This window comes from Benincasa hispida, chromosome 4 (assembly GCF_009727055.1).
Source record: "Benincasa hispida cultivar B227 chromosome 4, ASM972705v1, whole genome shotgun sequence".
NCBI lineage: Eukaryota > Viridiplantae > Streptophyta > Magnoliopsida > Cucurbitales > Cucurbitaceae > Benincasa > Benincasa hispida.
In genome coordinates this window covers 48,363,352-48,391,263 of record NC_052352.1, presented here as the reverse complement: position 1 = coordinate 48,391,263, position 27,912 = coordinate 48,363,352, and the positions used below count along the sequence as shown (strand labels likewise).

Sequence of the window (27,912 nt, the reverse complement as noted above, 5' to 3'; positions counted from 1 at the left end):
TTATATTCCTGTATCATTGATATTGAACTTAGGTAGATATGAGCAATATAAGTCCGTTAGCTATAAAAGTCTATTATTGATAATTATGATAAAAGTTTCTTAATTAATAGCTACTGATAGTTTTAAGTGTCAATCTTTCAAAATTGATAGTAACTAATGTTTTCTATTATTAATAGCGTAGGCCTTGTTTGGTAACCATTTCGTTTTTTATTTTTGGTTTTTGAAAATAGTTTATTTCCTTCCTATTTCTTACAATGTTTTTACATCTTTATTAAGTACAATAGTTGAATGCTTAGCCAAATTTCAAAAACAAAAGGAAGTTTATAAAAAAACTACTTTTTTTTTTTTTTTTTTTTTTTAATTTTTGAAATTTGAATTTCTTTTTAAATCATTGGTAAAAGGTAGATAACAAATGATGAAATTTAAAGGTGGAAGAAATGTCTATATGTTGGGTTTTATGTCCTAAAACTCACAGTTTTTAAAAAAACAAACATTTTCTATAGTCAATAAACTTATTATTGATTTTATAAATTGCATACATAAAAGTCTAAATTGTTGAGTTTTATGTCCTAAAAACTCGTAGTTTGAAAAATGCTAAACATTTTCTATAATCAATATACTTGTTATTGATCTCATAAATTATATGAAAGTCTAAATCCAATAAACTAAGACCCATGACTATTGTATGAGTACTTGAACTTTATGTGGAGACATAAGAGTGGATCAGGTTCGAGTAAATAGTCAAAATGATCTATGGTACATGAATGAGGTTAGTTTGCATAAGATAAAGACCAAGAAATAAGTCACTCTTACTTTATAACGCTGTTTATTGTTTAAGACTGACTATTTCACCTAGATGACCTAGGTAATTCGATCTTAATCCTGAGCTAACTATGAACTCCTATTTATTCGGGATTGCCCTTAGACTTGCATAGTTGAGGGTTGGCTCAACAACGTTGGCTAAATAAGACTCCCATTTCAAGGGTAAGACTCGATAGATAGTTGGGGACATAAGATGTAAGACGGAGTTCACGCCTACCCGATTTAGGGGTAGGAGAAAGGTTGTTCTCTCCAGTACTGAATCCAGGTATTGAACAAGGGGACCCACCCTGTCACTGGGCTGAGAGAGTTTGATTTTGTGATTGGATCACAAACCAGTTGTTCATTAGAGGATTAGTAGGGACTTGAGGAATAAGACATAATCTCAGGGGTAAAACAGATATTTGACCCAGCTGTTATTACGAACAACCTGTGAAGGATCGACTTATTGATTATGGTTAAATCATGTGAACACAATATATCTACAGTGAGGGGAGTGCAACTATGAGCTTTAGTGGAATGACCCATTAGTTAACAAATGGAATTCAAATTAGAATTAAAGGAATTAATAATTATATGAGATATAATTATGTTTAATTTTAGAATTAAACGGAATAGGAGAATTTATATATTTAAATATGATCTAAATATATAAAGATGGATATGTGTTAAAATTAATTTAATATTTGATATTAAATTAATTAAATTTTATTAATTAATTTATTTATGAAATTAATTAATTTTTCATTTTTAAAATCAAATCATTTTTTTAAATCAAAATTTGATTTTTGGATAAAATTGAAAAATTGGAAAACTAAAACACTTAAATGGAAAAATGGTTTTTTCCATTATCCATCTTTGAACTAGCTCACACATGAAGCAATATATTTGCCTTATCTTCTCCATACATGAGCTGCAACACATGTAGCTCTTCTCTTTGCATGTTGATCTGCAATATAATGAAAAGATTGGAGTGAAAATCGGGCATGTAATCTATAGAATTTTGAGAGAAAATTTAGTTTGAAGAATGGTTCTTCAACAAGGCTGCAGTAGTGAGCTTTTCTACTTCATCCCTTGATTCAAGCTTGTTTTGAGTCCCACAACTCAATCTAGAACACCAAGAGGATAGTGGGAAAGATCTTGAGGTGGTCTACAACAAGATATGGAGAAGATTGCAGCTGGAGAAGGAGCTTTGAAGGAGTTCTACAAGAGGTATGTCTTGAAACCCATTTTTCCTGCAGAAGCATGTTTTATATTATTCCAAAATTAGTGAATTTGAATACTTAGATGATCCTTGTGCTTCCGCTGCTGTTCATACAATCCTACATAAATCCAATAAACTAAGATTCATGGTTATTATATGAATACTTGAACTTTATGTAGAGACATTAAGATGGATCAAGTTCGAGTAAAGAGCAAAAATTATCTATAGTACATAATTAAGGTTGGGTACTTTTTTTTTGTAACACTATTGGATGCGGTCTACTCTGTAGTTGTTACAAAGAGTTGTAAAGTACTACAAACAAAATAATCCTAATTCGTACATGTTATGACATGAGGAGTGAGAGTGTCCTGTGCAAATGGGTTTGTACAAGATTGGACCACGAAATCGGTGACTTTTACTTTATAACATTATTTACTATTTAAGACTGATTATTTCAAAGCGATGACCTAAGTAACTTGACCTTAATCCTGAGCTAACTATGAACTCCTTTTTATTCGGGATCGTCCTTAGATTTGCATAGGTGAGGGTTAACTCAACAGCACCGGCTCAATAAGCCTCCCATTTCAGAGGTAAAACCGAATAGATAGCTAGGGACATAGGATGTAAGACGAAATTCACGCCTACCCGATTTAGGGATAAGAGAAAGATTGTTCTCTCAAGTACTGGATCTAGGTCTTGAACAAGGGGCCCCACCCTCTCACTAGATTGAAAGAGATTTGGTTTAGTGATTGGATCACAAACCCGTTGTTCATTAGAGGATCAGTAGGAATTTGAGAAAAAAGACGTAATCTCGAGGGTAAACTAGACATTTGACCCAGCCGTTATTACGAACAACCTGTGAAAGGTCGACTTACTAATTATGGTTAAATCATGTGAACATAATATATCTACAATGAGGGGAGTTCAACTATGGGCTTAATTTGAAACGTGAAGGGTCGACTTCGTTAACAAATGGGGTTAATTCGGTGTAACGAGTTTAGCCAATTAATCTCGGATCATTGGGGCCCACGATCTATAGGTTAGCGAGATCCCCCTACTAGCTCGTAAATGGATTAGCTTTAGAATAGCGTGATAAGTTAATTTGAAACGTTCAAATTAGAATTAAGGGAATTAGTAATTATATGAGATATAATTATACGTTTAATTTTAAGAATTAAACGGAATAGGAGAGTTAATATTTAAATATGATTTAAATATATGAAGGTGGAATTGTGTAAAATTAATTTAATATTTGATATTAAATTAATTTGAATTAATTAAATTGTTTAAATAATTATTTATTAATTTTATTAGAAAAATTAATTTTGCAAAATTAATAATTTTTTCAATTTTAGAAATCAAATTGGTTTTTGAAATCATTTTGGTAAAATTTGAAAAGTTTGAAACACAAAATGGAATTATGGTATTTCCCAATAATACCTTCAACTAGCTCACACCCAATTCATTTTGCTTCAATAGCTCCAAGCATGAGTTGCATCTCATGCAACCATCTTCTTTGCAAGAAAGGCCTGCAATAAATAAAGAAGATTGGAGTAGAATTGAGGCATGCATCTATAGAATTTTTGCTGAAAAATTCGGGTTGAAGAAGTTGTTCTTCAAGTGGGTTTTAGTAGTGAGTTCTCCAATTTCTTTTCATTCAAGCTTATTTTGAGTCGAACAACTCAATCTAAAGCTCCAAGAGAATAGAGGGAAAGATCTTGAGGTGGTCTACGCAAGATTTGGAGAAGTTTGCAGCTGAGAATCAAGATTTCAAGAAGTTCTACAAAGGTATGACTTGAAACCCTCTTGTTATTATGTTAGCATGTTTTAGTTACTGCCAAAATTAATGAATCAGAATGCTTATTGATCCTTGTTGCTTCCGCTGCTTGTTGATATACTCTAACATTATAGGCTTAATTTTCAAAAACAAATCCCGAAAACTAAATGGTTATAAAACAAGGTCTTAGTCTTTTGATGATTTTCTTTCACAGTTAATAACTATTTATAGAAGTTTATGATTGATAGCTAACTTGGTGAATTTAATTATCAAAGTTGAATCTCGAACTAAAGTGTAAGTGGGATGCGTAGGAGTTATCACTAGTAGCATGTTATTAGTGATAGAAACTATCAATGATAGCATGTTATTTGATAGTAAAAAGGAATGATAAAAGTTATCTCTAATAGCATATTATCAGTGATAGAAGCTATCATTCCATAATATAAGTGATATTAGTGATATCGGTGATAGAACTTAGGTGATATCCATATATCAATGATGTCAATGATATAAAAGCCAATTCTATTTGATGAAAGTCTATCACTGATAATCACTGCTAAAAGTTATTGATGATAGCCACTGATAGAAACTATCAATGATAACTACTAATAGAAGTTATGAGTGATATTCATATATCAGTGATATGACTTAAGTATATATCAATTGAATTAATGATATTGGTGATATGACTTCTATCAATGATAAAAGCTATCAACGATAGTCACTTATAAATCTTTCATTAATAGACTCTTATCACTTATAGCTCATGTTAATTTTTGAAAGTTGATAGTTTCCTTTCAAAGTTGTCAGCTACATATAAAAGCTTATCATTGATAGCCACTTATAGCCTTAAGTGTTAATATTTTAAGTTTGATTCTAATTGATAAAATTGTATCATTGATAACTTATAGCAGATTGAAAGTTAATATTTTAAGTATTACTATTTCAATGTTGTATCAATATTTCTCAAATGGAAAGTTATCACAGATAGCATCTACCAATGATAGTAACTGATAGTACCTATTAGTGGTTATCACTTATAACGGATAGTTTTCAATTTGAGGAAGGACTTTAGTCATTTACCAATCTAGCACTAATTTTGTGTCATATCTCTAATATATTTATCCTTGTGCTACATCTTTTATTATTTTGAATGTGGTAATTTTTATTTGTGCAACTAGCCCTTTATTTTAACTAAAACTAATAGATTAATTCATCAATATGGATAGGTTAAGTCAGATATTGAAGGTCAAGTGGAGGTCTTGATTTGAGTAGCTCTATAGAAGAGGGATCTTACATAGGTGTGGTGCTTTGTCCAACATATTCTAACTTTAAGTTAGTATGCAGATCAAAGTGGTGTCAAGCTAAAAAGAAATTAAGTTCCGTTCCTTAAATGGGGAGTGAGCTGCCTTAAGACCAATGTCAAGACCTTTACAATGAGTTAGAGTTATCAATGGAGAAGACTTGATTAGCCTCAGACTTCACTTGTAGGCCATCTTGGGGATGAATTCTACATCGGGTAGTCAGTCGAGCTGAGAAGCTCGACCTTGGGCTCCCAGAGGGCGCCCTTTCTCCTTTATCGACATGGGGCCTAATGGACCACTAAAAGAAAAGTAAAGATCACTAGAAAGAAAAAAATCGCATTCTGAATTCAAGTTTAGATCAGCGACGGCCCAAGAGATTTAAAGTTTGATTCAATTTTATCAATAGAATCATAACCAATGGAGGAACAAACTCAGCTTTCAAGTGTAGGTTTCAGATAATTGACGGTGCATGTGACTATTATTGGAAGTTGAATAAACATGTTTTGGACCCTTTTTAAGTTTATTATTAGACTGTCAACCTTTTTCTATAAACATCTCCTTTTTGGGTACAAAAATGTTTATCAAATTTGCACAATAATAGAAAAGAAGGGAGCTTGAGAAAAAGCAGTTTGATCCTTGAAACTAGATCTCCAAAGAGTAGTAGGAAATAGACCGAAGAGCTTGGAAGGAAGAAATCAAACGGTCCACCTCCACGAGACTCGAACCATATAATAACTATAAGAAACCCATTACCATTCTGGTTGATGATGATGACGCGTACCTACCCAACCTTACTTAGAAACAGAGCCTCTCTCTCTTCCCATGTGGATATGGCCATTACTTTCTCTCTTTCCTTTTGCTTTTTTAAGCCTTTTAATTGGCAGATTTCTCTACCTTTTTTTTAAAAAAAAAAGAATAGGCAGCCCACATTTGCATTCTCCTCCTTCCCATTCATTTGTTCCCATTATTATTCTTTATCGTATTGCCCTCTTTTTTCTCGTTTCATCCCACGAGTGCTTCCATCGCCCACCCAGTTTAGTGGATCAGCACAGCCCTTGTGACTTGTGAGCCACCCACAAGTTTTTCCTTCACTTTTTTTATAATCGGGATTCCAGTGCCCATATTGCTTTAAGAGCTTTTAGAAAATTCTGCTTCAATCAGCTACGTTGGAGTTTGTTGTAGGTGCTTCAACCATGATTTTGATGAGGGTTAGAAGCTTGTTTTGTATTAAAACAAAAGTAACCACTTATGCAGACCCAAGTTGATGATAGGTATGCTTTGGTTGATATTAAAACTCAAACCCATTGGCAAAGGAGGAAAAAGGTCAAGGTTAATTTATGCTTTGGTTGTTAGGTATGCAGAAGAAGTAAGCGCATATTTTGGCTTTTTTTTTTTTAATAAATACATTAAGGAAACAAAGTATTAAAACAAACTACCCAAAGTCTTAGTACACAAGCCTCCTCATAAATAACACCAAACAGGTTATAAATTAGAATCCCAACCCGCACAAACTCATGAACACCAGTGAAAGACACAACCCAGGCAATCTAGATAATCTCCCTCAACTTAACAACTCAACTCAGAAAGGTCGCCGCCCAAATGATTCACAGCATCAACAAGATCCGCGCAATCAGACTCGATAATCATCGGGAGAGAAGAAGAAACATCAACCCAAACAAAAAGATCTAAGAGACCTTTCATCACTGTGAGGGCTTCGAGGTTCTTGATAGTCCATCTCACATTCTCACAACCTGCGAGGACAAGAGACCTAGTAGAGTCATGGACAATCTAGCTAATCCTACTGCAAGTCCATATATTGTCATAGTTGGGTTTTAGAAGTTCGAGATTTTAATTTATATAAATGCGACCAAAAGACCCAAATTGATTAGGAAAGGAATAGATCCACAAAAGACAACTATGATAGTATCCAACCTTTTTAATGAAATCAAAAACAAATTTTATGAGAACATATACTTAAAGTGGACAAGGTTGTACTATGAGGAAATCTCAAGGGTCCATTGCCCTTAAAAAATGGTATAAGAATCATGTCTCAAACTTAGCCATATCGAATTCTAGCTAGGAGTCGAGCAAATAAGCAGTTTGTCTCTATGACTTAGTCATGCAAAAGATTCGTAGTTAAGCTCTATCTAATAAACATGTGTGCATGGAGATTAAGACTCTGCTCGAATAGTAGTAGACAGATAGATGAATATATTTGAGAAGAGACTCAATGGTTTTGTTTGAGAGAACGACTGTTGGAAATTCGATCAAAGTTCCATATTAGAAAAGAGAGAATCACATTATTTAAGAAAAGTAAATTCACATGTCAAATTCAAATGTAGGTTCGACTACAAAAACTCGAAAATGTCACCTATGGAGACATTTGACTCATGAGTTTGGATTTGAATACTTCAAGTTAAAGAAATACAGTCTATTTGATACAGGAATTTATTGATCTCAAATCACGAATCTATAATCAAACATACTACATAAAACTAAACTTATAGGACCTACTTCTTGTACCATAAAATAATACAGTAACAAATCCACAGATCCTATATATATTATTTAAAGCTAAGTCTCAATAATCGATTCTTTTGTACCATGAAAATAGATTGAGAAATCCAAACTTAACCTAGATTTATTAAAACCACAAGTCAAAATGGTTCCTAATAATTTTGGCACAAGACAACTAATTTGGCTTTATAACAACTTTTGGTAAAGCTTTTGAGCTTGCTTTGGACTATTTTTGAATACCCTAAACTATCAAAAGACATATTATTAGTTAGGGGAGCTTAAGGGAAAAGCCAGAAACAAAGAAGTTTCTAGTGGAAGAAAAATCTGATCCTTTTCTATTGACATGAAAGTAGAGGAGTTGAAGTTAAATGTTCGCAACATGGCCTATCTAAAAGAAATCAACCTTTGTGGGCCAAAATGTCTTCTTTTTTCCTTTTCTTTTTTTTTTTTTTTTTTTTTTTTTTTTTTTTCCAATCTTTATCAAGCCCTTGCCCTTGGTGGGGTTGGGTCAAAATTTACTAGCTAAAGGGGCCAAGTCCAAGACCTACTTTGCTGCATATCTTTCTTTTACTATACTATAAATGACCAACACCAAACGCACTTCCAACCCCTCATTTTTCTCTCCTTTTACCTTATATTTTTTAGTCTCGACTTTCTTGCCTTCCAATCAAGCATGAATGTGTACAGAGATCCAAACTTCTGTTACTTCCATCCCAAAGAAAAAGTGGTGGGCGTCTGCGCTTTGTGCTTAAATGAGAGGCTTCTTATTTTGGCGTCCAGACGAGGCCGCCACCACTCTTCAGCTCGAAGCTGCCGGAAAACTCCCATTAACCTCTCCAAGATCTTTGCTTTTAGCTCTTTCATTAGCCGTCTCGAATTCCGGCATTGGAAGCCGGAAAATTCCGACGATGAAGCCTCCACCAGTCAAGAAGGTAGTCCCTATATTCAGCTTTAATATGCATTTTATCCTTTTTCAGCTTTGCGATTATATATATCAGAATCATGAAGAAAATCATACATCCTTTTTCCTAGTTTCAAAATCTCATAATCATGAAGAAAATTATCGTTCCTTGGCATTTTCAGCTGTGTGATATAAGAACTGGTAAAAAGGAAGAAAATCATTAATGGGTTTGTGGTTGTGTATCTGTTTCTCTATTCCATGAGGATGGAATATGAGGTATTCAGAGGAGAGTTTAAAATGAGTTAAATGAAATCAAAACAAGGAAAAGGAAAAACGGTGGAATGGTAAATGAGTGGCTTGGCAGAAAGGGGCAGTGTCAGAAACACAGAAAGTACAGGAATAAAAAAGAAACAGAGTAAGTAAACGGTGGAGGAGACTGTTTAGCAACAGTTAGGAAAAGTTCAAGTTTGAATTGTTGGAATTATTACAGAGAATCAGAGTAGACAGGTTCTGTAATCTCAAAGATTAGGCAGAAACTAGACAAAATTTTGTGGTAAAAAATCTGAAACAAAGTGGTGGGTAGGGCAAGGAAAACAAAACAGAAGTTCTGGACAACACTGAGTCACTGACGAGTATCTTTCAAGTTTTCTGTCTTTTAATATTAGTTAATTGTATATTTGTTTGAGAGATATTGTGTGTTTGAATTTATTTTTTGAAGTTTTTAATTTCTTATGGGGGCCCACTCAAAAAAAAAAAAATGTAGACTCATTCATCTCAATCAACTTTGGGAAAAATGGAGTTGGGTCGTGGGAAGAGAACAAGGTATCAGAGGTGTACCTGGAAAACTGCAGCCTGTCATGGAATCACCACTTGACTAAAGACTCCAAGGAGACCAAGACTGTGATAGAACACGGCAAGACCCGTGCCTCGCTTAGGTGGCGGAAGCGGATTGGCCACCTCTTCCAGCTCATCAGAAGGAAAAGGTCCAACAAAGGGACAGTCTGCCACGTGGAAGGAGGTAAGACAAGGAAAGGCTGGATAAGAACTCTGACAAGGTCAAGAAACACTGAGTAGACAGAAGAAAATATCTATGCGTGGACTGGAATTCAAATGTGATTTGTATAAAGATTTGAATCAAATCAACTACTCTTTTTTCTTTTTTGGTTAAAGAATTTATGAGTGTAAATGAACTTCTGTAATGTGCTTGAAATATATCTCTTATTTTTTTTTCTCTTATGTAGAAGTAGAATGCTTGAGTATCAAACACTGCAATTAAATAAAACAACTGAAGAAGGAATTTTCCCATTCGTGGGAAACATTGGAGCAAGAGGGGCCCGTAGCTACACTGCTCTAATTTGGCCTATAGTTGTCTTAGTGCTTCAAATTTTGAACCATAAAAGAGTCGTTACATGCATATATAAATCTTTCAAACCATGATAATTGTATTAGAAAAGAATTATCTTTGGAATTATATGTAGAACAAATCAAATATCTTGTTATTGTATTGTATATAACTTAAGAGAGCGATGGTACTTATGCCAAAAAAATAGACCATCTATAAAGACAAACAAAATAAAAACAAGACATAATCTCACCAGCCTAGATATTCTCTTCCCATGAGCTAAAGTCTGAGTGCATGTGGGAAGATTAGAATAAGGCAGAGGCTACATCTTTTAGCAGGGTCCTTGACAAAGGCAATTTGTCACAATTGCCCTCTCTTGAGAGGACCATTGATTTGGAAAAAGGACCACAAAGTTGAGGTCCAGGAAAGAAAAGCTCATTGTGGCGCGGACGAAAATGACAAGACATGAATCTTCACCCAACTTCATCAACCAAAAACCAACATCAACGCCGCTGATTAAACATTTTCAGCGGTGTATGAACCAAATTATGCATGCATTTTCATTTTCTAAATTTCAATTTTTATGATTTTATTATTGTTGCAAAACCAGCTATCTATAACAACTCGAGCTCAAAAAATATATATAGTTTAAGACTTGTTTGATAATTTTCATTGGAGGAAAAAAAGCACGAAGGAAAAGGGTTTTTTCCTAAAAAAAATTAGGACAAAATGAAAAAACCCACGTAAGTTGTAATTGCATCTCAAACTTTCAATGGTAAAAGATGGGTCCTTGAACTAATATAAATGTTTAAATTGAGCCTTTAAATTTATATAATTATAGAAATTGGACTCCCAAGTAATTAATAGTAAAAACTGAACACTCAAACTTATATATTACTAAAATTGAGCCCTTAAATTTGTAGATTTGTTGTAGAAATTTGACCCGTGAACATTTAGTTTCAAAAATCAAAATTTTAAAATACAAAGAAAATGTTTATTGATCAAATTTCTACAATTTACAAACATAGGGGCTCAATTTTAACATAGGCACAAATTTGAGTATCCAATTTTTACCATTAAATGTTTGAGAGTCCAGTTTTTATAATCATGTAAGTTTGAGGGTCCAATTTTAATATTAGTATAAGTTGAGGATGTAGGTATAATTGCAACTATGTAATACGTGAAAGGTGATTTTGCAATTTGCAATAAATAAATAAATAAATATAATCAAACTGAATAGAAAAAACTGTTAAAAAAGACATCAAATAGTGATGAATATGATTATTTATTGATAAAGTGGGTTATTCTTTAAAGTTTAGGTGTGAGTGTCATGTTAAAGAAGGCATACGTATCATGCTCGAAGATAATATTAATCATAGAAAATTGGCCAAATTAGGTCACCAATTTGAGGAAAAGAAATGTTTTTTTTTTTCTTTTTCCCCTTCTTTCTTTGTTGGGTTTCAGGAATGAAATTGGAAGACTCAAATTTTTAGCCTTTTGATTGAAGATACATACCTAAACGGAAAAAAAAGTATGGATGGAACTATAAGAATAATAAGACAATTTTATCCTTAGAAAGTGCATACTGAAGCTGAGGGTTGGTTAGATATTACATCTTCCACCCACACAACTCAATATTTTTGATGGATACCTGTATCTAACCATCTCCCTCTCTCTTTCCTGGGAGGTAGATAGGGAAAAAGGAAAAAAATATATGACCTGAAACATAGTGTATGGAGGAAGGGAAAATGAGGACCCCTCTGCACCTTTGTTCCACCAAAATATTACATACCAAGTGAAGTGAAATTGGTGCTAAGATACAAAGTGAAGAAGCTTTGGTTACAAGAGAAAGAGCTTGCTTTCACATGCCACTCCTTCCAAGTCAAACTAACTTTAGATAAGCATCTTATTTTGGGTCACACAATCTACAAACAGTGAAATTCTTCCATAGCCAAAAGAGGATTTTCGATGAATAATAGCCTTTATACACTTAACTTTGGTTGGTCTTTGTCTGTACTTTCCCTCATTTCTCACCTCCTTTTTTCCCCTCTTCTCTCTCATACACACACCGTTCCCTTCCAACAACTGAGCTCACATGTATCTTGGCTTTCAATCCCCTCCCTTGTAGTTATCTCTATCTCTCTATGGCTCCATTTCCTATATTGTCTCCCAACAATGGTTGCTGCACTCTTTAATGTTTAGGCTCTAGTTCATTGTTCATTTTCCCTTTCACAAACAATTTCCCTAAAGTGAATTTCCTGGAAAACGAGTAGTTAAAATTCTATCATTTTCCCCCTCCTGAATCCATAAAACGATAATACAAAAGCACCTTTGATCCATGGCTTCACACAATAAGTTTTATCCCTTTTCATTTGAAACAAATAATAAATGACTGATGCATTCAACAGAGGAGAAGACATAAAAGAGAGAGAGAAAGAGAGAAAGAAGAAAGAGAGAAGATACTAGTGAATGAACAGAATTTTTTCTAATTATATGAGAGAGGTTAAACATATAATATATTCAAAACCCAAATTACGATTGATACTGAGTGTGATCAAAGTCTTACATTAGCTAAACAAGAGAAAGATCCACGACATATAAAGTGAGAATAACTATCTCCAATTATATGAGGCCTTTTGGGTGAAATAAAAAATCAAAGTCATGGGACCTTATGTTCAAAGTGGACAATATCATATCATTATGGAGATATATTGGAGGATTCATTGTCTCTAAAAAGTGGTATAAAAATCATGCTCCTTACACTTAGTTGTGTCGATGTGTCACAATGACAGTATTATGATTCATGGTTGAGTCTAATCGGATAGAGAATGAGTTCTAATAAAGAGTTGGCCTGGTTAAAAGTGATTACCTGAGAGTAAACACAAGTGGATGACTATTTACGAGGAAGCTTGGGTGCTTCTTCGTTCGAGGGGATGAGTATTAGAGTGTGACCAAAGTCCCACACTAGCTAAATAAAAGGAAGATCCATAGTATATAAATGAAACAATATTTGTACAAGGCATTTAAGATGGAACTAAAAGCAAAGTTATGAGAGTTTATATCTAAATGAACAATATCAAGTCATTGTAAAGTTATGTTGGAAAATTTGTTGTCCTAACGAACTAGTATAAGATGTTCCATCAATGTGGTTGCTTCTCTTTTCTCACTTTTAACATATTTTTATATTTCAAAAGAATTCAGAAAGAGGGGAGAGGAAAGAAAAAATAAAAGTATTAGTCATTAATTATTTATTTTTGAAAAAGTGTAAAGTGAAATATTCTAAAGGCGTACTCGCCAATTTTACCAATTTTAAATGTGGGTTACTGTTATTTTTTCCAATCGCCTTTACATGTCACTCACGACTCATCCCATTTTAGATCAAATTGGACACGCAGATTATTTGTAAAGGTGAAAACTTGAAATAAGTATTGTTTTCATATCTCAGAATATTAGGCAAATTTACATGGAATACAGTACTTAGAGGAACCCCTTTATTTATATAAAACGACCATTGGGAAAGATCTTAGGTTCTTCTAAATTTCTTTTTCTGTTCAGATGTGATGACTGATGAGACCAGTTTTACCTCACCGACCCAGAAAAAAAAAAAATCCCCAGAAATTATGGTGGGCTGAGAATACAAAATAAAAGACATGGAGCCTCTTTCATGTGGGTGTGTAAAAGACACAACTTAGGACACGTATCAAACTAGACAGAGAAATATGGTGGAAAGAAATAATGAGTGATTGAACAATTCAAAGTGTCTGCCCACATGCATCTTTGAGAAACCGACACTCATTCCTTCTTCCATCCGTTTCTGCAACTCTCTTCGTTGCTTTTATTTTTTGAGTTTTCTATTAAAAATAAAACAAGATCTGTTCAATAATTGTATCAACTCCTTCACTGTCAATAAACAGTTTCCAGAACAGAAATGATGGAGAAACATGGAAGTCTGTCCTGTACAGATTCTAATGATTCATTATGTTGACTCTCACCTGTATTAGTGGTTTTTTGCCTGATTGATGAAGATGAAAGAGTTGTTTCTGAAACTTGTTCTTGTTGGGCTCCCTTCTTCAAACTTTGGCGGTTGAACATCACAGAATATGTTACGAAGCTTGGGAATATCCACAGGGAGGTATGTTGTATCTTGAGGTTGGTATGTTTCTCTAGACTTGATAAATTAGATGCAAAAAATTTCAACAAACTGTTTAAGTTTTTTTGGTTACAAGTGGAGAAGTATAGAATACTTGAATTTATGATGAAGTAGATGAGCCTAAAAATAGAACTACATAAGCTTAAATCCAACTGTTCAAAGTCGACAATGTCAGATAGACAGTGGAAGACTACTAAATTGCAATAAGGTCATAACTCATAAATATTACCACGATCAAACTTGTTATAAACAGAACTTATGAAAATAAAAGTTCAGGCATCATCTTGGGTAATTTTCTTTTCTACATAAACTATTAATACTATTTACTTTCTACAGTTTTCTGGTAATCTACCATAAAACCCAAATGTAGCCACGACTAACCGTACTGTGAGAGAGAGAGAGAGATAGAGAGAGACAGAGTATCTCAAATTAAATGTAATGGGAAAATATTATTGTCTAAGAATCAAAATCAAAAGAGAATGGAAGAAGAATATAGCAATATGAACTTTTTACTAGTTCAACTCCAACAGGAGTTGTATATCGTTGCTGTTGCAGCTTTTGATTCCAATTTCGAGACTAAATTTATCATAGCTTACGAACTTATATTTTTGGTTCTGAGTTGAATAAAGTCACAAGGAAAAAACAATTCGACACTTCAATTCTTTCTCGAGAGTCCAGACCAACCCTCCCTAAACCAACGGGATTTCTTGGCCAGGACAGGCAAAAATAAGTCCATGACTATTTCTTTCAATTTCATACAATAATCTTCTAACATGATGAATGTACCATTCATAGAGTAATCTTTTAACACCGCAGATTTTAAAAACCAAGGATTCTAAAAGGTTGTCGATTGGCCAACAAAACTTAAATGTACTAAATAATTGCTCGGTAACACATTAATGGCTAATTTTTACTAGAAACAGGGTCAAATGCCTGCATGTGATTGGAATCAAATATTACCATGTATTTGATTGTGCCTAAACATTGAACAAACAATATCGTGATTCGGATATAAAGAGAAAAGGTAACAATTTGGGCCTGAATGAGTCGGATATAAAAGCAGATAGTCCAAGCTTCAGCTGGTAACATGGGCCTAAGTTACTAAAACATAACTACTCATCGACCTCGATTGGGTTGCGTGAAAGCAACCCATGAACAGATAAAATACTCGAAGCATTTCGTATTATGGTAAAATGAACTTCAAGAAGACATGGATTGTGTTAGTAATTTGTAATTGTTCACAGTTTGAATGGCCACCAAACAACTCCCCCATCTACATCATCCTATAATTGAAGTTCTAGATTAAAATATCTGATAGGCAACCCACTTATTCAAACATGATTTGGATATTGACATCCACTGAGAATAAATTAACCATCAGAGAATAACATAATTCCAAATTCCTAACCCTAACCCTACCAGCGAAACAGGGAATGCTATTATCAGAAACCAAATTATTTGGAAAGATTAAAAAGCAATCAATCTTCAGAGAGAGAGAGAACCTGTAGACGTAAACGGAGTAGAGGTGAACTCTGCGAGTCGAGCATGACCGCCATTCACGATCGTTAAATTCTCCATTTTCTTTCAGCGCATTCAATGGAGGCTTCGACGGCCATGAATTTATGAAGAAAGAGATGCTTAAAAGATTTTCTTATCCTCGATTTTGTTGTACAAGCATAGCTTATGCTAAAATGCTTCGATCTCAGGAAGCTGTCGCATAACTGCGAAGTTGAAGGTTCAGATAATCAGTTATCGAAGTCAAATAACACGCACGAAAGGGAATTGGGAATTCTTTTCTTTGTTATTGGTAGGAAATTGGGGGGAACGGAATGGGGTGGTTGTGAAATAGTGAAGTTTAAAATCCCGCTTTTTTTTTTTCTTTTGAAAATTAGGTCTACGGATATTAGTTTAAAATATCAAGTCAAATTTTAAAAATTAAAAAAAATAATTTTAAAAAGTTATTTTTATTTTTAGAATTTAACTAAAAATCCAACTATCATTCTCAAGAAAGATGCATATCATTCTAAAATATATGGAGAAAATAGGTTTAACTTTCCAAAATAAAAAAACAAAAAACAAAATTGTTACCAGATGAGGACTAGTTTTCAAATTTTGACATGGTTTTTAAAAATGTGGATAAAAAGTAGATATCAAAGCAAGAGATTTAGAGGTAGAAGAGGTATTTATAGGCTTAATTTTAAAAAACCAAAGACTTAAAACAAAATGATTACCAAATGGGACTAAGCAATTATGAAGTCTATAAACTCATAGGCCCACGGTGTAAATAGTTGATAAGATATTGAGTTGATGTTTTCTTAGTAGTTGATAAGATAAATTTTGACTGATTTTTTAAAATATCGGTAAAAAGTAGATATCAAAGCAAGAGATTTAGAGTTGGAAGAGATATTTTTAAGCTTAATTTTAATAAACAGACAACTTAAATCAAAATGATTATAAAACAGGCCTAAGCAATTATGTGGTCTATAAATCTATAAAATTGATGTTTTCTTAGTAGTAGGATCTATCAACTCCTTAAGCCAAACAAGAATTGGATTTTACAAGTCCATACTTCTCAATTTTTACGTTCCATCTCCGTACCAAACACTACTAACTTTGTTGGTAAAAACAACTCAACAATTTCAAGAGTAAGCAAGTTTGCACATTTATAATAACTTTATATTTTCATCTTATTTTACTTTTCAGATTTATTAAGAAATTCCATCTTTCTATCTCCACTTTTCACATCAATTAACTAACTTCATCCTCTCATATTTAATATGTTTTTTGCAATTATTGGAAAACTTTATATTAAAATTTCATACTCCAAGCACAAACTTACTAACTCTAACATATTAATTGCATACTCATTAACTACACTTAGTGGACAAATGTCCTTAGAGGGCTTACAAGAGTAACAACACATTTAAAGAAGTTTGATTTGTAAAAAATGGTAAAAAAAAATTTCAAATGAGTAGAATAGTTGTAAGCCCTTGCTCTTTTTCCATTTGTTTATGCTTGGGATGAACTTAAATAAGTGAGTTTAGAATTTACTTAAATGAATCGCATTGAATATATGACCTAAGCATGTTTTGTTGCTAAATGTTGAAGTTAGTGGTTTGAAATTACTTTACAAGTGCAAGTTCATTTTTATTTATTTTGTAACGTAGTAGCAGTATCGATCGTTGAAGCAATTGAGTATGAGTTGTGATTAGCTAAGTATTAGAAAGAAAGAAAGAATAAAACTTGGTAGAAAAAACAAGTAGGTCGAGAGTGAAAATGAGTGTTTAGGTTGAAAAATATTTTAAAATTAATTTTCTAAATTTATAAGTTAATTTAACTCGATAAACTTAATTAGGGATGAAAAGGATAAGGAAAAATGAGAAGAATCCACATAGGACAAGCAAGTAGCTAGTTGACTCAAATTTATTGGATGAAGAAAAGACAATTTTTTGCAGCATATGAATGATATTTTTGGAACGCTAGTTCTTCCAATTTACCTATGCTATTTTCGTAATTTTTGAACCAAATGAAAGCTAATTGAGTGTAGAAGACACCCTAGGGTTGCCGAAATGATTTGAGATCAAGAAGGTTAAGAAAACTTGAAGGAAACATAGGTTGTCTGAAAATTGAGTAAATATGAGTTTGCTATTTTGAAGGAGTTTTCAAGGCACTTAGAGGAGGATTTTGGTGCCCAATTTTTTTTGTAAGCTAATTTAAAAGTCCCTCTTGAGTTCCATAAAATTTATTTGAAGTTTATTTGAATTGAAGATGGTGTTCTAAAGCTTTGAAAAATCGAGTTGCAGCAGGAAATTCACTGGGTGAGGAAGCTGCTAGCGACCCCCCAGGCCAGTCGTACACGCCCGTCCGACCATCCACCCACGCGCTTCACGTCTCCCGTCCACCTCCCTCATGTCCACGCGTGCCTCGCCATTCCCAGGGCCCCACACCCACACCTATTTTTAGTGTCCATTTGCGTGTTTTTTAGCATTTTGGGTGTCAGTAAGCATTTTTTAAGCCCAGTCGGGATTTTCTTGATATTTTGACCATAAAATGAATAAAAAAATTTTTTATGTTAAAGTGATTTTTGGTCCATTTTGGATAATTTGAGAAAAAAATGACTTAAGAAGCAATATGTGAGTGTTTAGGAGTTAAATTGAGTTCAATGAGTCACAATGAATCACTAAGGGTTGTTTAGGGTTAATTTAATCTCTTGTGAGTGTCCAATAACCTTGAGACTTTATTTCATGTCAAATTGAGATCGGGAGGGCTTATAAACCAAGGAACTTGTGCCATGACTGTGAGTGGTTTATTTTTTAATGTTTTGATATAAAAAGTATATATGTTTGATAGTATGTTATGATTTATGAAATGTGGTGGCATGATCTGTTTAACTTTACTATTATTTCAAAAATATTTGAATCATGATTTATGAATTCTCATTGGTTTTATACGATCTAGATTTATAAAGGTAATTTGAAACTTGATTTACATTATCGTGATTTGTATGGTTTTATATGAAAAATTATTGATGGTGAATTCAAGAATGTTGATGGTAGTACCGCTCAAGCGATCAGGGGGCTACCGGGGTCAGATGTGACCAAAGTATACCAGGGAGTCCAGAGTAACCTGGGCCTGTGGTGTGGATTTATGTTTAGCCTCGGAGGCAGCTCAAAGTGCACGTATGACCTTGTTATTTAGTTTACATCGCGAAGTGCATTCTTTGTCTAGAGTAACCTACCGTTGTAAACGAGTATTTGGGCACAGAGTTGGTGAGGTTTTCTGATAACTCTTTAATGCTTTATAATGTGCTTTCTATGAGATATGATCATGTCATTGTTTTACTAATATGTGTTGAGATGTTATTGAATCTTTTATACTTTGCCAGTGATTTGGCCTACTTTATTGATGATTTTGAAAGAGAAAATTTATGTTCATATTAAACTTATCGCTCATTCGGCATTAGCTTGCGCTTTTCAATGTTTTATGTTTCCTCAATTAACAATAAAGTTCCGGATTCAAGGGCTTTTAAAGAACGTATCAGTAAGCTAGACCCATACTTCGAGTTGTTTCATGCCATAAATAAATGCGAACACTTAAGAAATCCATCAGACAGGCAGATTCACATCTCTTATAACCAACACAGTCTTATATTCTTGGAGCCGAAACTATTTGCTTAGCTTTACATCCGCCCCAAGGTATCATTTCTAATACATCTGTGGAGCAAGCTCATATACTAGTAAAATGAATTTCAGGATTATTAATATTAATTATCAGCTGATAAAAATACTTAAGAGATAAAAGAAAATTATTAGCCAAATTAGCTAAATGACCCTTTGTTTTTATACATTTTTTCATATTCTTTTCAACTATGTTCATAAATTGAGCAAAATGTTTAAATTTTTTTTTTTTTTTTTTTTAAGAAAATGGTATGAAATAGAGAAATAGTAATTGACATGTACTCTAAAAAGGTCAGAAAAAGTAACAGCATATTAAATAGCAAAAAAAGACTCATATTTTCCTAAACTTCACATGATTTCGTTGTTTTTTTGGGTGCTCAAACAGAATAAACATGTTGTTATAATAGCACAAGCCCGAAGAGAAGGAACACGCGGATTTGCTAAGTTCATGTACAGAGAAAAGTAAAAGCATAATCCATCTCTTCCTTCATTCATCGTCTTCTTCATCGGTTACGAATTTACCAGTTCCAGGATTCACAGCAGCAATGAAGAAGAACACAACATTCAACAAAACCAGGGGCTCGATCTCATTAATCGGCACTCCCGTCTCGATATTCAACTGCGCCAACGCTCCTTTTCCTGTAATAATCTCTCCGATCAGCGAAAACGCAAACCCTAGCTGCGCCAATCTTCCGACGAACAGTTCATTTGCCTTCGTGAATCCGAACAACGGACCTTCAACAAAACAGAGCCGTTGTCAATATTTGAGTTATGGAGATTTAAATTGAAGAATGGAGTAAGTCGATTGTGGTGTAATTTACCTCCTTCTTTGAGACCTAGCGCCGATCTGAAGTTCTTTCCGGGAGGGATGACTGCACGTTCCAATCCGGTGGCGGGTTCTGGATCGTCGATGAATTTTCCACGGTCTCCTAGGGCTCCGATGGCTCCGAGAAGAGTGAATAAAATGAAGAAGAGAAGAAGAGGCTCCGCTTCGTAGATCGGAACTCCAGTTTCCAAGTTCAGTTGTGCGAGAATTCCCTTTCCGGTGATCGCTTCTCCCAATAGTGATGCCTGCAAATTTTACAACGTCATACATCTTTATAATGATTTTTACCATAATAAAATGAATATATATATATATGTATCTCTCTTTTATTAAAAGATTGAATTTTTTTTATTATTATTATTTTAATAGTTTTTCTTTTAAAATGGTTATGAACTTTATCTTTGTTCAAAATTTGTAATAAATATCATAAATATTTTATATTTAATTTTTAAATTTTATGAGATTTTAATTTTTAGTCATATGTTAGATAAATTTATGTATTTTAAATTAATTTTAAAAAATAAATTATAATCCGACAACCCAATCCAATCTAAATTTTAAGAGTTGTGTCGGGTTTGATACTTTATTTGGATCTTTTGGATGTCAACCCAATCAATTCGAATTTTTGAGGTCCAAAAAAACACTCTCAACCTTTATGTATAAATTTCAAAAACAAAAATTAATTTTTTTTAGTTTTCAAAATTTGGTTTGATTTTTTAATCATTGGTAAATGTAGATAATGAATGAAAAAATTTGGAGGTGGAAAAATCGTCTATAGACTAACTTTTCAAAAACAAAAAACAAAAACTGAATAGTTACCAAAGAAGTTTTAGTTTTTTTTAAAAAAAAAAAAAAGAAAGAAAAGAAAATTTCTTCTTTTGTTGTCTACTTTTTACCAATAGTTTAAAAATTCAAACCAAATTGCTTTTGAAAACTTATTTTTTAAAAAAAAAAAAAAAAAAATTAGTTAAGAATTCAACTATTGTACTGAAAAATGCAAATTATTTAAGAAATAAGGAGGAAATAGACTTAATTTGCAAAAACCAAAAACAAAAAATGAAATTGTTACCAAACGGCCTTAAATTTCTTAAATTTTTTATTTCATTTTTAATAGATTCTAACAGAAGTGTCCCAACCTTCTTAAAATATGATAGGAGGTAGGAGATTTAAATCACAAATCTCGTGATCACCAACACTTATGTTAATTGAGTTATGCTCAATTTGGTGAAATATTACAATTTTCAATTTTCAATTTGTGGCTAATAAATTCTTAAAGTTTCATATTTTACATCTAATAAGAATACATCTATTAGATAACAAATTTGAAATTTTTGGTTTCATTGGATATAAACAAAATTTTTATCTAATGGATTAACTATTTAAAAACAATGAATATGTCAAAATCGATTAGACACAAATAAATTGAAATCTCAAAGTTTATATAATACTTAATAATTTATAATGATTTTGAACTTTGAATTTAAAAACAAATGATAAAAAAAATGTCTTTGAGAGTTGTTTTCAAATATAGAAAAATCAACAAAATATATATATATATATATATATATTCACAAATCATAGTAAAATATCACAATCTATGTTGATAGATCGCAATAGACTATTATCTATATCTATATGTGTCTTAGTAGTCTATCACAGTCTATCGTAGTCTATCATAGATAAACTATAATATTTTGTTATATTTTGTGTCTTAGTAGCCTATCACGGTCTATCGCAATCTATCATAGTCTTTTACTATAATTTGAAAATATTTTAAGTAATTTTGTCATTAAAAATAATTTCTCATTATATTGTACAACATGTTCAAGTTTAAGTGAAGTGGAGAGCTTAACAACAATGATAATCAATACTTTATCTTATAAATACCATGCTCCACTAATCTATGCAAGATCATAACTTATAACAAACAAATATTTTGAGATATAATTTTATACATTCTCGATCATTAATCAAAATAGCTCTGCAACAGATCTAAAAGACATTGAATCTATAGGATAAATTATGACACAACCCTAATTAGTAATTTAGATCTCATTTGATAACTATTTTATTTTTTTATTTTTGAAAATTAAGTTTTTTTTTCTCCACTTTCTTACAATAATTTGTCTTTCTTAATTAAAAGATTGAATTCTTAGCCATATTTAAAAAAAACAAAACAAAACAAAACAAAAGTTTAAATCATTAATAAGTAGATAATAAAGAATAAATCTGGATGTAAAAATAGTATCTATAGATATAATTTGCAAAAACAACAAATTAAAAATTAAGCCCCGTTTCTTAACCGATTGATATTTTTTTAAATCTATGAAAATTGAGTTTATAGACACTACCTCCACCCCAAAAAATTGTTTTCTTTGTTATCTACATTTGTACCAATTGTTTAAAAAATGAAACTAAAAAAATAGTTTTTAAAAACTTGATTTTTTTTTAGAATTTAACAAAGAATTCAACCATTATACTTAAAATACAAATAATTGTAAGAAACTACGATGAAGAGGTTCCCCATCATCGTCTCCAATGGGAAAATTTACTCCATTGGAGAACCCGTTTCTCATTTTGTTTTTCATGTAAACTTTTTTTTGTTCCTAAAATTTCTTTTGGTTTAAACTTGGAGACTCTAATTGGATTTAGAATAAGTTAAATTAAAAATGATGTTAAATGTAAAAAATTAAATACTTAATAAATATATATAATATATTGAGTTTAAATTAAATAAAAAAAATCGCTTAATTTTGGGGGAAAAAAAAACAAAAAACAAATAGGTAGAAAAGACGATAAATTGTAGATCCATAAACTTTCGTTTTGAAAAAAGAAAAAAGAAAAAGGAACTGACAGCAAAGCCGATCATGGCAACACGGCCGACGAAGAGTTCATTCTGCTTAGTGAAACCAATGCCACCGGAAGTCCCGAAAATGCCGTCTTCAACCTTCTGCTTCGGCTTCGAAACCTAAAATTCAAATAAAATCAATAATTAAATTCCATCAATTCAATTCCTCTCAGAAAAATAACAATAAGAAGAAGAAATTAACGAAATAATTACCTTCTTGGGCGGCGCTTTGGTTCTGGATTTAAACACGGCAAGAGTGGTGAATCCACGCGCCGGCAAAGAAACAGAGTGGGAAGGCAGGGGATTAAAAAAGAGGCGACTAAATTGGGCGTTAGGTCTAAGCCTTAATTCTCTCTTAACACCCACGCCATGGCCGACGCACACACCAGAAGTAAGTAACATGGTTTGAGCCGCCATGGAAATGGGAAATGAAAAATGGCAAAGTGCTCTAAGCTTTTTCTTTAGCAGAGTGTATGTTTAATTCATGGATGGGTTTTAAAGAAGAAGAGAGGGATTTAGAGTGTATGGTGGAAGAGAAGGGAAGGGGAGACTGTACGTGTGGATTTGGTGGGAGAGTTTAAGGATCGGCGGATAGAGTGACACGTCGTCGTTTAATTTCTGTGATGCTGAATTGATGGATTATTGGTTTCTTCTTTTCCAGTACAGTCCCCTGTGTTGGGTTTTGTCCTAAACCTTAACAACTGGTTCATTTATGCCCACTGCCAATTCATTGTTTTTGTTTTTTTTTTTTTTTTTTTATTTATTTATTAAATTAATTCACATGTCTACCATGTATGCTTCTATTCCTTGTTTGTCTTTACCTCTTCGTAAATATTATTTTGTATTCCCTAATCAGTTACACTCAATACTATTTCAAAACTCTCATTTGCTAATAAATCAATCAAAATCAATAAATATTGGTTTGGTTTGGTTTTTTAGTGTAAAATTGAACATATTGGTTCGCATTTAGAAAAAACTAAAAAGTATTGGTTCGGAACGAATTTTGATTGGAAAAATTGAGCAAAACCGAACCGAACCGATGGTATATACATACCTTAAAAAAAAAACTCTAACATTAGGCCTCTTGTAGTGTTTTAATTATTATGGTGCATATATATTTATTGTTTAGAAGAAAAAAAAAACTAATTATTATGGAGTATTTATGTTTTTTATTTAGCGAGTGACAAGAAAATAAAAATAAAAATGCCCAATTTCAATCTAAAAAAAATGAACCCAATTTTGATTTTAAATTTACAAAAATGACCAATTCAAGAAAAAAAATGGAAACAAAAATAAAAATTTGAAAGAAAAAATAAAATGTCAAAAATCAAAAACCAAATCGAGAATATATCAAACCAAATAAAAACCAATCCATTGACTTTTTCTTTAGTAGACATCAGTTTGGATCTCTTCTTTATAAGACCGATTGGTTTGGATTGGTTATTGGTTGATCACAAAACCGAAGACACAATCACCCCTATCTCAAATGACATGGTATTTGTGCTATCAACCACAAAATTAGAGTTTCAATTCCCCTCACCTCACACGTTCTCCGAAAAAAATGCATTTCAACATTTAATACCAAACATAGTACACGAATTCTATAAATAGCAATTTATTTATTTGATTTGGAATATCTCATTTAAATTTGAAGAGTTATTTCATTTTTTTCTTTTGATCTCGAGTTTAAGTTGAGAGCAAACACCCCAATGTTCTATCCGATATGAGTAGTTCAAGGTTACTATTCTAATACAATTAGTTGATGTATCATGATAAGAATCATTGTAGTCCGCTAACAACCGATGTAGAACAAATAGCTGTCTTCAAAACAAGATTTGTCAGAAATGTGTCTCCACTACTAGTTGATTTTTCCAACAAGATTTTGAAGTTTATATAAGTTCGTGATTATTTCAACTTTTAATCTTTATTATTTCATCTCATTTACTTTTAAAAATTATTGTTATATTTTTACCAGATAATTATTTGTATCTAGTTGAATTGTAATCAATCTGCTATTATTATTTGATTCTTTTTATCTTCTGTAATTTCTAAACAACACGTATTATCTTTGAGAATGGTTTAAAAATACAATATTCATTCTTGGTGTAAAATAATTTTTAAAATTCACATTTAAAAAGAGACAAATAATTCATTAGACCAAGATTTTACGGTAGGATGAAATATCACTTTATGTTATCAAATTCATTTGTTCTAAAAAAAAGAGAGAGAGAGAGAGATATACACAAAATTCATTTGAAGATGATGTCATTTTTGTGTGGATGTTTCCAGAAGATTCCAATCACACAGATTCCGAAGATTCGTTTAAAAGGAACTATACCAAGTGGGAGCGGCTCAGCACGCACCTATGCTGTCAGTGAAGTAGACAGACAGGGACTGGGCCAGAACTCAGTCCATATATTTAATGGGCCTTTTGGGGCACCAAAAGCCCAACAACGCAGAACCTTAACGGCCCATTACCAAAGAGGTTTATGTCAACAAAGATTTAGATAGACATTTGTAAAATGTCGCTCTAATTTTGATATATGTTCCATAACTAGATTGTTTTCATAATTTTAAAACAAATTTAACCTTATGGTTAATTCTCTCTCTTATTAATTTTTCATGTTATTTCTCATTAAATATTATTCAAAAAATGGGACAGAATTAAAGGGTATGACTTTTTTCGGGTTAATTGGAAAGGTAAGGAAGTCTTTAAAAGAAATTAGAAGAAAAGTGTAGTTTAAAAAAAAAAAAAATTAAGAAAATGGGGTTGATTTTTTGTCCTTTCGTGGAATGCGTCTCTTAACAGAGATGTACTCATCCTAATTATTTTTAGTGTTGAAATGACATAATATTTTTTTTGAAAAAATACATTTTTATCCATGAATTTTTTCAAAATTTTTATATTTGTATAATGTGATAATTTTATCCTTAAGATTTCAATTTTACTTCAATTTAGTCTTTAAGTTTCAATATTTACACTTTTAACCTCGATTTTTTCACTAAATATTCATGTTTAATCTTTGACATAAATGTCAATAAATTAATTTCAATGGTGATGAGAAATATAACTTAAAATTAATTATACTTATTCTAAATAAAGTGATAGGCATTAGTACTAAAGATGGAAAGTGAGTAAAAATTGAAGTTAAGATTCTAGACTATAGTTTCCATCAAAATTATCAAGATTTTGGATTAGATGCTCCAAGTCCAAGGTCATCTTATTGGTATAAACATGTACTTTTTATAATTAACAAAGATTTTGGTTTTCCGTAGGGAATTTTTTCCCGTTATTTTTCTTTATTGTAAAATGTCAATTAGTTTAAATCATTAATGTGAGTAAATTTTATTAAATAATTAACTTTATCACTAAATTGTTTGTTATGATTAGTTTTATATGACAATTTAAATTTAAAAATAAATTACTCAAATTTTGGCCTAAAAAAGTTAATTAATTTTTTTAGTAGAAAGAAATAAATGTAAATCAAACTATTCACATATATAATCCAAATTTAAACATATTCATTATTTTTTCCAATAAATAATCAAATTTGAAATTTAAATGTAATATTTATATAATAATAATAATAACGTAACATTAGATAACTATACTAAATAAATATGTAAAAGNTCCCACTCCCTCCCCCATTCCCCGCCTAATCGAGGAATCGGGGCGAGGCCGCACAGAGCCCCGTCCCCATAGAAAAATTGATCATCTCTAGTTAAAAGTGTAAAGACTAAATCGAAGCAAAATTGAAATCTTAAGGATAAAGTTGTACATTATAAAATTTAGAGATCAAAATTGAATGGCTAAAAATATAAATATTTTTTAAAAAATACATTTTTATCCATATTTTTTTTTTTTAGAAAAAGAAAAAAAATGTATTTAAAAAAAATAAGATCGTGTCATTTCAATACTAAAAATAATTAGTTTAAACTTTAAAGGAATTAAATTAAATTTAAAAAAAAAAAATGACAGAAGGATAACGGAAGTTTAAGAGAGAGAGATATCCTTTTTTCTAATTTCTTTTAAAAACTTCCTTACCTTTCCAATTAACCCAGTTTTTTGGAATAATCATTAATTAATATATATATTGTAATTAATGTTTTGGGTTTTTATTTAATTATTATTATTTTATCCTTGAACTAATATGGGATATATCACATAATTTTAGTAATTTGTTAGGACAACTCTACCGTCCAAATGATCGGCTGTTTCTTCGATATTTCATTATATGTCATATTTATAATTTTACATTATTTCACTAAAGATAACTCCAGTGTTCCTATTTATTTTAGTAGCTTTTGCACCTATCACTGTGGTCTCCAGGAAGCTTCACACGAACCATCTTCGTATTGCACCAGAACATTACATAACACACTGGTGTATATCATAATTAAATACCGTTCTTAATCATAAAATACCCACTACGCTTAAAAGAAAAAACAGATGAAATAACATTATAATGAATGAATAGCCGCATAATCTTTACACGAATAACTTAGATCAATAATTGTATCTTAGCCCATATACATTTAAAAATTATGTATAATTCGTAAATACCAATATATATAACAGTATCACGAACAAATATCCACATGTACTTTAGACGAATATATTAAATGTGTATTAGCCAAAATTCAATTCAAAATTCTGTAAAATCATAAATATACTGACTGATATATGAAATATAAGTCTCGATTTCAAGCTACCATTTACAGAAAACATATCAATACACTATTTATACATCATATTATATGCTTAATATACTACTTGTTACTGCATCAAATCATTATACAAATCATAACTGCTATACACATTAGTATATGTCAAAATAACATACTAACATATATACACAGAATTACCACTTTTTTAGGGTTAAAAAACCCCCACTTTTCTCCATTTTTTCAGATGGAAGACGGTGGAAATAAGGTAGGGGTGAATATGACTTTTGGGCTTCACTTTTATGAAATATATTAGCCCATTAGGCTATTCATGAAATATACAGTGACTTTATGCTATTAGTGTAAAAAGCCCTTATTTTAA

General features: G+C 31.8%; 2 protein-coding genes across 2 annotated transcripts; one reads left to right on the top strand and one right to left on the bottom strand.

The window, feature by feature from the left end:
* The first annotated feature begins 8,144 nt into the window (after nt 1–8,144).
* Nucleotides 8,145–9,758, top strand: LOC120075175. The gene is made up of 2 exons (XM_039028368.1): nt 8,145–8,553; nt 9,286–9,758. Exons 1-2 carry the CDS (start codon nt 8,295–8,297, stop codon nt 9,594–9,596), a joined length of 570 nt encoding a protein of 189 aa, XP_038884296.1. The 5' UTR covers nt 8,145–8,294; the 3' UTR covers nt 9,597–9,758.
* A 9,725-nt stretch (nt 9,759–19,483) lies between these two features.
* On the bottom strand, nt 19,484–23,375 carry LOC120075637 (photosystem II 22 kDa protein, chloroplastic). The gene is made up of 4 exons (XM_039029215.1): nt 23,079–23,375; nt 22,872–22,985; nt 20,013–20,262; nt 19,484–19,926 (listed from the first exon to the last, which is right to left on the bottom strand). The coding sequence occupies exons 1-4, from the start codon at nt 23,280–23,282 to the stop codon at nt 19,679–19,681; spliced, it is 816 nt and encodes a 271-aa protein (XP_038885143.1). The 5' UTR covers nt 23,283–23,375; the 3' UTR covers nt 19,484–19,678.
* Between the last annotated feature and the right edge of the window lie 4,537 nt (nt 23,376–27,912).

Excerpts from the sequence above, each read along its gene's own strand:
- LOC120075637 (XM_039029215.1), bottom strand. The coding sequence starts at position 23,282 with ATGGCGGCTCAAACCATGTTACTTACTTCTGGTGTGTGCGTCGGCCAT. Across the intron at positions 22,986-23,078 it reads CCAAAGCGCCGCCCAAGAAG|GTTTCGAAGCCGAAGCAGAA; the intron begins GTAATTATTTCG and ends TTTGAATTTTAG. Across the intron at positions 19,927-20,012 it reads GCTAGGTCTCAAAGAAGGAG|GTCCGTTGTTCGGATTCACG; the intron begins GTAAATTACACC and ends GTTTTGTTGAAG.
- LOC120075175 (XM_039028368.1), top strand. The coding sequence starts at position 8,295 with ATGAATGTGTACAGAGATCCAAACTTCTGTTACTTCCATCCCAAAGAA. Across the intron at positions 8,554-9,285 it reads AGCCTCCACCAGTCAAGAAG|ACTCATTCATCTCAATCAAC; the intron begins GTAGTCCCTATA and ends AAAAAAATGTAG.